Source organism: Rhamphochromis longiceps, linkage group LG16 (assembly GCF_057381845.1).
Source record: "Rhamphochromis longiceps isolate RC_006_pf linkage group LG16, R_longiceps_female_GT1.1, whole genome shotgun sequence".
Lineage (NCBI taxonomy): Eukaryota > Metazoa > Chordata > Actinopteri > Cichliformes > Cichlidae > Rhamphochromis > Rhamphochromis longiceps.
In genome coordinates, this window is record NC_140572.1 from 26,258,653 (window position 1) to 26,269,716 (window position 11,064).

The 11,064-nt window shown below is 46.1% G+C and overlaps 1 protein-coding gene across 1 annotated transcript; it reads left to right on the plus strand.

The window, feature by feature from the left end:
* Positions 1-5,025: 5,025 nt before the first annotated feature.
* On the plus strand, positions 5,026-8,131 carry LOC146651265 (uncharacterized). The gene is made up of 2 exons (XM_085384509.1): positions 5,026-5,290; positions 6,491-8,131. The coding sequence occupies exons 1-2, from the start codon at positions 5,026-5,028 to the stop codon at positions 7,711-7,713; spliced, it is 1,488 nt and encodes a 495-aa protein (XP_085240635.1). The 3' UTR covers positions 7,714-8,131.
* Positions 8,132-11,064: the final 2,933 nt, after the last annotated feature.

An 11,064-nucleotide genomic window follows, 5' to 3' on the forward strand; every position in this document is an offset into this window, starting at 1 on the left:
CCACTTTTCTCTTTCACCAGCCATTAAAAGTGTGACTTGCTACATTTATGTAGAGGAATTCTTCAGTTTTGGGCATAAAAATAAACAGTGCCCACCCCCTTTTTTAACCACTGGATCCCAGCTGTATCCTGTCAGTCCCAATTGCAGTCAAAGTGATATTCTCCTTTATAGTTTTCTCCTCAGATATTTTATCTGAGTCTTGAATGTCAACATTTGAGCTGAGTTAGATCACAGAATAGCACAGTTTGTTTTTACCCTTCAGCCATGAGTAGGAAACAAGGCTTGAAGGGCTCAAGGGAGCCGAGAAAAACCTCTAAAAAGTCACAGTTTGAGCTAGTTAGCGCAACAGCTCACTCACACCCTCCTGTGAATGGATCTCAGGGTCATGAATGGTGAGCTGCATCAGTTAGAGTAACCAACTGTCTAAGAGCTGAAACATGGTGACTACACAGTAAAATACCACAATATTTTTTTTATGATTTTTTTAAACTGGAACCTGGATTTAATCAACAGTACTGATGAGGTTTTTGGTGAGCAGAAGAAACTGACCCCTGAAGGATTCTGAATCTCTAATGACGAAACAGACAGTGATAAGAGTCCCATATTGTAGGGTTCAACTGAAAGGTTAATACAGTAGCATGTGTTTAAAGGTGGCTTAGCTTTAACAGAAAGAATAAAGAGTACGTTAATTTATTTCTTTATTAGTTAACAAGCTTAATGACTTCTGGTTATAGCTTCATAAATACAGATCCAATAAATACTTTTAAGAATCACAGTCTATAAGAAACACACCAGTAGACAATTAAAGGAGTGACAAAGCAAGACAAATGTTTATTTTACATTGAATAAATAATACATGCTGTTTATAACAATGTCGTGATGTGGAAGCAAAGCAAATTTCAGGTCCGTGTTCTCTTTAAAATTCTACTCATAACTATCCCAAACATGCTGATAGATGCCATGTGAAATTAAATCATCTTTCATAAGGTGGCCATGACTAATTTATGGGCCTAATTAGAGCAAGTTAACACAATATTAAGTTATTTATGTTGTGTCTCTTACACAGTGTAATGAAATCTTGCGTAATGAGCTGCCCCTGACTGAAACAGCTATGGAGCAAAAACACGAGAGAAACAGAGTGACATATTTAGCAGTGTGAGGGAATGAAAGAGCTGTGATGGAGAAAGGAGGAGAAGAATTTCCCACGCGAGCCTTTGTTACTGAGGTCTTTTCCTATGACACTTTGTATTTTGGTGTTTAATGCAGGGGTGCATTTGTAAAGGACCTCAGGATATCAAATGACATGTTAGCTTTTTGTTTTACTCTAACCACATCTGGATCTGGTAGATCCAGCTGCCTTCCCCTCAGCTCCCTCAACTTCTGCTTTTTCAGTGATGACTTTTGTCTCCCTAAATATATACAAAATAATGATGACCCTGTGTCTGCTGCAATATATTAATAATATGTCTTTAATAATATATATAATTTAAAAAAAAAATCTTTTTATCCTTTTGCTTAGTTATAGTTTCAGACTATCACCCCTTTGCAACACATTGAGTTTAATTTGTTTGCTAATAATAAACCCAACAGATTAGAAGCAAAACTCACAATAGGTCACACAAAAGTTATAATATATATACAAATGAATATAATTGACTGATTTAATGATCCCCTACTTAAGTCCATACAACAGCTACCTGAGTGGAGCCTTCCTATAACTGCCCACTGGGCGGCTAAGCTCCACCTCTCATTTGGCCAGACAGGCCTTGACCCCATAGAGTGCTGGAGCCTCAAATTAATAACAGACCAGTGCCACATCTTTATAGAGCAGCACACCTTTAAAGTCAGACTACAGGAAGCTTAGCTGTCATTCAAACCACAGATCTGAAAAGTTTACAAGAGAGTTGGCCATAGTTAAATTATGTTTTACTGTCATGTATGTATTCACTCACTGGTCACTTTATTAAATACACCTTGCAAGTACACAGTTAGACTCCCTCTTCCTTCAGAAATGCCATAATTCTTCGTGGCGTAGATTTAACAAGGTGCTGGAAACACTCCTCAGAGATTTTGGTTCATGTTGGTGTGGGCCAAAATCGTTTTGTTGTTCTGGTCAGCAGGGTAGGCTGTGGCTCAGCCGATACGAAGGGTCCAAAAGTGTCCCAGGAAAATATCCCTCACACCATTACAGTGCCAGCAGCCTGAACCGTTGATATAAGGCAGGATTTATGGATGCTTTAAATTTATGCTAAATTCTCACTGTTGTATCTTTGTATTCCTGTCAACTCAAAGCACTCTGAGCAGTCTCCTTTGACCTCTTGCATTAACAAGGTGTTTTCATCCAGAAAACTGCTGCTCCCTGGATATTTTCTCCTTTTAAGCTTCAGAGTAAATATGATTGTTCTCGAAAATCCCCGTAGATCAGCATCATCTGAAATACTCTGGTATCAGCCACCATGCCACCTTCAAAGTCACTTAAAACACCAATCTTTCTCATACTGATGCTTGTTCTGAAATGAAATTAGTGGAACAGGTGTACCTAATAAAGGGACTGGTGGATTACATTTATCAGATAGATAGATAGATAGATAGATAGATAGATAGATAGATAGATAGATAGATAGATAGATAGATAGATAGATAGATAGATAGATAGATAGATTCATTACACATACATATACATATACAGGGAGTGCAGAATTATTAGGCAAGTTGTATTTTTGAGGAATAATTTTATTATTGAACAACAACCATGTTCTCAATGAACCCAAAAAACTCATTAATATCAAAGCTGAATGTTTTTGGAAGTAGTTTTTAGTTTGTTTTTAGTTTTAGCTATTTTAGGGGGATATCTGTGTGTGCAGGTGACTATTACTGTGCATAATTATTAGGCAACTTAACAAAAAACAAATATATACCCATTTCAATTATTTATTTTTACCAGTGAAACCAATATAACATCTCCACATTCACAAATATACATTTCTGACATTCAAAAACTAAACAAAAACAAATCAGCGACCAATATAGCCACCTTTCTTTGCAAGGACACTCAAAAGCCTGCCATCCATGGATTCTGTCAGTGTTTTGATCTGTTCACCGTCAACATTGCGTGCAGCAGCAACCACAGCCTCCCAGACACTGTTCAGAGAGGTGTACTGTTTTCCCTCCTTGTAAATCTCACATTTGATGATGGACCACAGGTTCTCAATGGGGTTCAGATCAGGTGAACAAGGTGGCCATGTCATTAGTTTTTCCTCTTTTATACCCTTTCTTGCCAGCCACGCTGTGGAGTACTTGGACGCGTGTGATGGAGCATTGTCCTGCATGAAAATCATGTTTTTCTTGAAGGATGCAGACTTCTTTCTGTACCACTGCTTGAAGAAGGTGTCTTCCAGAAACTGGCAGTAGGACTGGGAGTTGAGCTTGACTCCATCCTCAACCCGAAAAGGCCCCACAAGCTCATCTTTGATGATACCAGCCCAAACCAGTACTCCACCTCCACCTTGCTGGCGTCTGAGTTGGACTGGAGCTCTCTGCCCTTTACCAATCCAGCCACGGGCCCATCCATCTGGCCCATCAAGACTCACTCTCATTTCATCAGTCCATAAAACCTTAGAAAAACCAGTCTTGAGATATTTCTTGGCCCAGTCTTGACGTTTCAGCTTGTGTGTCTTGTTCAGTGGTGGTCGTCTTTCAGCCTTTCTTACCTTGGCCATGTCTCTGAGTATTGCACACCTTGTGCTTTTGGGCACTCCAGTGATGTTGCAGCTCTGAAATATGGCCAAACTGGTGGCAAGTGGCATCTTGGCAGCTGCACGCTTGACTTTTCTCAGTTCATGGGCAGTTATTTTGCGCCTTGGTTTTTCCACACGCTTCTTGCGACCCTGTTGACTATTTTGAATGAAACGCTTGATTGTTCGATGATCACGCTTCAGAAGCTTTGCAATTGTGAGACTGCTGCATCCCTCTGCAAGATATCTCACTATTTTTGACTTTTCTGAGCCTGTCAAGTCCTTCTTATGACCCATTTTGTCAAAGGAAAGGAAGTTGCCTAATAATTATGCACACCTGATATAGGGTGTTGATGTCATTAGACCACACCCCTTCTCATTACAGAGATGCACATCACCTAATATGCTTAATTGGTAGTAGGCTTTCGAGCCTATACAGCTTGGAGTAAGACAACATGCATGAAGAGGATGATGTGGACAAAATACTCATTTGCCTAATAATTCTGCACTCCCTGTATAGATATATATTTTTATCATGCCAGCTTTACTAACACAGGGGAACTCAGAGAACATGTACAGCAATTAAAGAACCAAAATGCTGAAAAAAAAAGAAAATTGAATAATGAAAAACAAGAATTGAGAGTTAATGAAATGCACAGATTTTTCTCTCCCAGGACTTTCAAAAAGTTTTTCTTTTCATACATGAAAGACAGCTGAAAAAGAATACATAATGTACATGATTTGAAATTATGTATCTGTCATGGTCCTGGGTCGTTGACCCAGCGTTTTGTGTTTTGTGACTATTTCCCTCTGTTCTAGTTATTCTGTGTCCTCCCCCCTTGTGTCCGGTTCGGGTTCTAGATTTCCTGTTTTACTTTGTAGGTCTGTGTCTCGTTATGCCCATTAAGTTCCAGCTGTGTCCCCTCCTGTGTGCCATTTCCTCATTACCTGGTGTGTGTATTTATAGTTGGTGTCTGCCTGTGCTCCTCGTCGGCTCGTCTGCGTTCATCCATGTATCACTGCGTTCCTCCGTGTAGCTCTGCATTCTATGGTGTTTCGTTCCTGTCTCTGCGTCTCTCTGCCCCGCACCCCTTTTGTATGGTCTCAGGTTTGTCTTTAGTTTCTCCCAGTTTAGGTTTGTAATTGCTCATGTTGAGTTGCCTGTTTTTGCCACCACCACCACCTTGTAAATAAACATCACTCTGTCATCAGTTCGCTGCATCTTGGGTCCTCCTTTTCCTCCACACCACACGGCTCCCTCCGCCAGCCGTGACAGTACGAGCCGACCAACATGGACCCAGCAGCATTCGCACCTACCCAGGAGTTTCGGGAGGAGGTAACCGACACGGTCGCAAGGTTGGTAAACCTGTGGCTCGAGCAGGAGGAAGAAGAGTTCCACCGCGCTGTAGAAGCCAGGCTACAGCAGCTACTCTCTGCACACTCCTGGCTGCTAGACTCGCTTCACCCGCTGGCACGGGACTTCCTCCTTCATGAGCTGCACCTTCGCCCTCCAGCCGCTACCGCTTCCCAACCCAGCCCGCCGGAGGTTTTGCCCGGCCCGCCGGAGGTTTCGCCCGGCCCGCCGGAGGTTTCGCCCGGCCCGCCGGAGGTTTCGCCCGGGAGGAAGCGACGATCGCGCCGTCGGCGCGTCGCCCCACAGCCGAAGAGTAGGACTTCGGAACTGCCGGCTGTGGTGAGTGGAAAAGACACTCCGTCTGTTTCGCCAGCTCGAATGACTGTTTATTCCGGGGCTGTGTTTGTTGAGCCAGCTGCCCAGCAGGTAGCTCAGTTAGCCGCCCAGCAGCCACTAGCTCTGTTAGCCACTCAATCGCCACCTCCATTACAGTCACAGCCAGACCTATTAGACACTTGGTTACAATCCATAGCTCAGTTGGCAAGAGACTCATCCGCCTTATTATCACCTATTCAGCCATCATCTTCACCAGCTCCGCCTGTATTACAAGTCGAGTCCATCCAACCGGAAAAGCACTGTTTTTCACTTGTTCATGTCAAGCAGAGAGACACACCACATAACGCAGTTGTCAGTCCGCAACAGCTGGCCAGCCCAGCGACTGTGACGCACTCCAGGGCCTCCCCAGAGGCTGGGTCCCAGCCCCCGGCCGACTCTGGACCCCTGGAGATTAAGAAGCCAGCTGAGGACTGTATCCGGCTGTCGCTGCCTGAGCTGGGTCAATGCTCTGTGCAGCTGCAGTCTGCCTTGTGTTTGCCAGAGGCCCGTGCGCCTGCTGGTTCTGATCTGTTCCTGCCAGAGGCCCGTGTGCCTGCTGGTTCTGACCCGTGCCTGCCAGAGGCCCGTGTGCCTACTGGTTCTGTTCTGTGCCTGCCAGAGGCCCGTGCGCCTGCTGGTTCTGAACTGTGCCTGCCAGAGGCCCGTGCGCCTACTGGTTCTGACCTGTGTGTTCCAGGGGCCCCGGTGCCCACTGGTCCAGAGACTGTTTTCGCTGGGGGGCCCGAGGAGCCCGTCCAGCCTCCTGCTTCGCCTGCTGGGGGGCCCGAGGAGCCCGTCCAGCCTCCTGCTTCGCCAGCTGGGGGGCCCGAGGAGCCCGTCCAGCCTCCTGCTTCGCCAGCTGAGCCTCCTGCTTCGCCAGCTGGGGGGCCCGAGGAGCCCGTCCAGCCTCCTGCTTCGCCAGCTGAGCCTCCTGCTTCGCCAGCTGGGGGGCCCGAGGAGCCCGTCCAGCCTCCTGCTTCGCCAGCTGGAGGGCCCGAGGAGCCCGTCCAGCCTCCTGCTTCGCCAGCTGGAGAGCCCGAGGAGCCCGTCCAGCCTCAAGACTCGTCAGCTGGAGGTTCAGGAGAACCTAGCCAGCCTCCTGTCTCGTCAGCTGGGGGGCCTGAGGAGCCCGTCCAGCCTCAAGACTCGTCAGCTGGAGGTTCAGGAGAACCTAGCCAGCCTCCTGTCTCGTCAGCTGGGGGGCCCGAGGAGCCCGTCCAGCCCCAAGACCCATCATCGCCACCAGCTGCAGCCTCTGTGTCTCCATCCTCGCCAGCTGCGGCCTCTGTGTCTTCACCCACGCCGTCGCCTGGTCCAGCTACTGCTTCACCCACGCCTGGTCCGGCCTCTGCTTCACCCACGCCTGGTCCGGCCTCTGCTTCACCCTCGCCTGGTCCGGCCTCTGCTCCAGCCTCGCCTGGTCCGGCTCCAGCCTTCGTGTCTTCAGCCTCGCCTGGTCCGGCTCCAGCCTTCGTGTCTTCAGCCTCGCCTGGTCCGGCTCCAGCCTTCGTGTCTTCAGCATCGCCTGGCCCGGCTCCAGCATCCTCGTCAGCATCGCCTGGTCCGGCTTCTGCTTCAGCTTCGCCTGGTCCGGCCTCTGCTTCAGCATCCTCATCAGCTGCCTCGTCTGGTCCAGCCTCTGCTTCGGTCTCGTCTGGTGCTGCGACGGCCACGCCACCTTCGGGTCCCAAACTGCCGCCTCGACATCGGCGGTCATCTGCCAGGCCGCTGGTGGAGCGTCATCGTCACTATGGACGACCTCCTAGACGCCGCCGTTGCTGTCCGCACGGTCGGCCGCCTGAACTGTTTCCTCGTCACCGCCGTTGCTGTCTGCACGGTCGGCCGCCTGAATGGTTTCCTCGTCGCCGCCGCTTCCGTGTGCACGGTCGGCCCCCTGAACTGCCTCCGCTCCGCCACCGCTGCCTTCCACTCGGTCGGCTTTCGGAGCTGTGTCGCCGACGTGGCCGGCCTCAGAAGATAAACTGTCCTGGACTTCTGAGCTGTGAGCCTCTGGGCCGGCCTCCTGAACTGTGTTTTGTCCTGGTACTCCAGCATGTGTGTTTTTGTTTTGGACAATTCCCTCGGTCTGCTGGAGCTTGTTTTGTTCGGTGTTGGTCCCTCCGTCCTGGGCCCCCGCCGCCCGCCCTGGGTTGGTCGTCTGTTTTTGTTTTGGGCTGTCTGGAGCCAGCCCTTGGAGGGGGGGTACTGTCATGGTCCTGGGTCGTTGACCCAGCGTTTTGTGTTTTGTGACTATTTCCCTCTGTTCTAGTTATTCTGTGTCCTCCCCCCTTGTGTCCAGTTCGGGTTCTAGATTTCCTGTTTTACTTTGTAGGTCTGTGTCTCGTTATGCCCATTAAGTTCCAGCTGTGTCCCCTCCTGTGTGCCATTTCCTCATTACCTGGTGTGTGTATTTATAGTTGGTGTCTGCCTGTGCTCCTCGTCGGCTCGTCTGCGTTCATCCATGTATCACTGCATTCCTCCGTGTAGCTCTGCATTCTATGGTGTTTTGTTCCTGTCTCTGTGTCTCTCTGCCCCGCACCCCTTTTGTATGGTCTCAGGTTTGTCTTTAGTTTCTCCCAGTTTAGGTTTGTAATTGCTCATGTTGAGTTGCCTGTTTTTGCCACCACCACCACCTTGTAAATAAACATCACTCTGTCATCAGTTCGCTGCATCTTGGGTCCTCCTTTTCCTCCACACCACACGGCTCCCTCCGCCAGCCGTGACAGTATCAGCAAACTTCTCTCCTCCTGGAGCTGTATACTTCCTGAATTCATGAGTCAGCACTCCAGTAGTTGACCTAGATAACACCAAACCCAGGAGATTAGACAGCACTGATGACCAATGTACTTTCTTAAAAAATCTCACCAAGAGAGACAAACAGAACCAGAATACAGAAAAGTTCCTTCAAAAAGCTTTAAGATGCCTTTACAAATAGAATTTTATTTAAATTCATTTAAAGTTTACCAATAATCAAAATAGTCAGTTTAAAAGTATTTAAATCTTTGGAAGTTATTATAGCTTACATAACGTCTGCATATAGTTTGCACACCTGGGTGTCACATTTTGCTGGGCAACTCCTGTCAAGCTCTGTAAGACTGGATGTGCTGCAGATGGCCATTGCACTGCAGTACTGTCATGGCTGATTACTTTGGTTCACTGTTGTGCCGAAAGGTGAAACATCACTCCAATCTCAGGTCGTGTCTGTCCTGGAACAGAGCGTCTTCAAAGATAATGCATTCCCTGCACCCATCGCGCAGGTTCTGCTCTGCAGTCTGCAGGCTTCGATCTGTATTGCATTTAAGCATTCCTATGAACATCGTTATGGTGTGAAGCTGCCACCATTGTGCTTTACTTTACATTTACTGGGATTTGCCAGACATAGTATTTGGAGTTTTGTCCAGATAGTTCAGACTTTAACTCATCACATTAAATTACTTTTTTCCTCTCATGTTCTCAGAGTCTTTTAAATGCAGTTTGACAAACTCCCAGCAGCCCAGGTCTCTTCTACGGAACCAATTTGGTTGGAAAAATTGCCTTTTTTAGTAAATGAAAATTACACTTGTAAGAGGTTAAGTGTGCAAAAGTGAGGGGATCTAATTTTTATCTTGAAGTGACTGCAGGCTGTGGAGTGAGCAAGCAATGCATTCCTTAGTAACATGCAAATGAGATCTTTTTTTTCCAGCAATGACTGGGTACAAATTAAAATTACATACAGTATATTCTGGTAGGGCTCCTTTACTTTGACATTTTTGGTGTTGGCAGGCATGATGATGAAGGATTTCAGTTTCATCTCCAAGCATTTGGTGGACAGATGTGATTGCTTGGTGCAGGGACTAGGGGGTTTGAGGGAAATTGTTAGGTCTAGAGAAACACACTTTGTGGTAACTCTGTGTTATTGACAGGATGGGTGTCTTTTTTTTTTTTGTATGACCTGGTTTTGTCTAGTGTATTACTGCAGCTTTCAATTCAGCTCAGAGAAATTTGTCAGTAAATACCTCAAAACTCTTGGCCGCCAGCTTCTCGAACTAAAATATTTATTTATTCTTAGAACCAGGGGCCTGAGAGCGGTAAATATTATTTTCTGTGTGCCGATAGCACACAAATAGCATCGCTGATAGCATCCTTTATTTCCTCACTTGTTAAATACAGAAAATTGGACATTTGAGGTAAAGATGCCATGTTTCACTTTACAAAACTGAAAAAACACAAAAACCAAGCCTATAACTGGTGATAAAAAAAAAGAAGCCAAGGGACGGGAGCTAATTGTTTATGCAGCATGTAAACCATTTACTTAATAGTGTGGGTCATTCTCCATAAGCCAAAAGCATAGTGCCTTTAACCCTCATTCTCTTTGCTCCTCTTTTTTTCTCTTGACTCCCTTCATTCATTCTCTTCCCCCAAGGAGCCTTTATATTACATTATGTCTTCATTCCTTACTTGTTTCCAGTTAGACAGACAGTGATTCATTTATTATGGTCCAATACATTCCAATAACAGTGATAAGTATTGTAATGAAGTGAGCTGGGACTGGGCCTAATGCTTTTTACAGTCATATTACAGCTACAGGGAATCGGTGCAGCATGTGAGAGCTGCTAAGCTCTCACAGGCCAACACTGCCTGCAGAGACAAGGGTTATAAGGTGGTGAAGACTGGATCATCTGTTGAAAAACATCAGAGGGAATTTTGCTGGTGAATGTAAAGCATCAAATCCCATCCACTCAGATGTCTGCGGATGTTCACTTGTCGACTGTCAAGCCAGCAGGTATGAACAGTCATTCAGGATTAGAGCAACAATCCATTATTCAGGCAGCTGATGTGAATTCTTCAAAACTTTTCAGTGGTGACCTTATTTGCACATCTGCTGCTGCACTTCAGTACTGCTGCCCCCTGTGGTGAGTAAAAAAAAAAACAAAACCTTTCAGTTGTGCTGGAAAAGTTTATTGAGAGACCTAGAAACTCAAGCAGTTTTTCTGTCCAGGGTAAATAAGGTGATTTTTTTCTCTCTCAGAAATATCGCTTTAATGACCTAAAGGAATGCAAAGAGCCTCTGCCAGGCGTACTCGCTTGTCACTAACTTACTGTGACAAATGGGGGTGGGGTTACTTAAAGGGGACAACAGCTGAGGAGCATCAGTCTATTTTTGCTGTCCCTTCATTTAAGTCTCACAGAAGGAGGTGTAATCGCCACGTGGTGCCTGAAAATTAGATAAATTTTTAGTGGAACTTGAAAATATGGAACCACATGTTACCAACAGAGGATCTCCCAATTAAGCAAGCTGCAGTTCAGCTTCTGCTTCAGTGTCCTTGAAAAAGTTGTGACACATCAGATGGATTAGAATAAGATGTAGATCCTAACCCAAATGTGTACATCAGAGACAGCCTAAGGGCCAATGAAGAGACAGAGGTCATGTCTTCTGTGTAATTTTTGGTATCAAGGGGTGCGTTTAATGGTTCGGTGAGGGTAATATGGTATTTTGTGTGCTCAGACTTTTTTCATTGCCCAATATCTTTGATTAATATTACATTAAATTTAGTTAAATACAGAAGTTTACTATTTTTTTCACCAGAATAATCTTCTGGCAGAGTGGAGAAGCCATCTTAA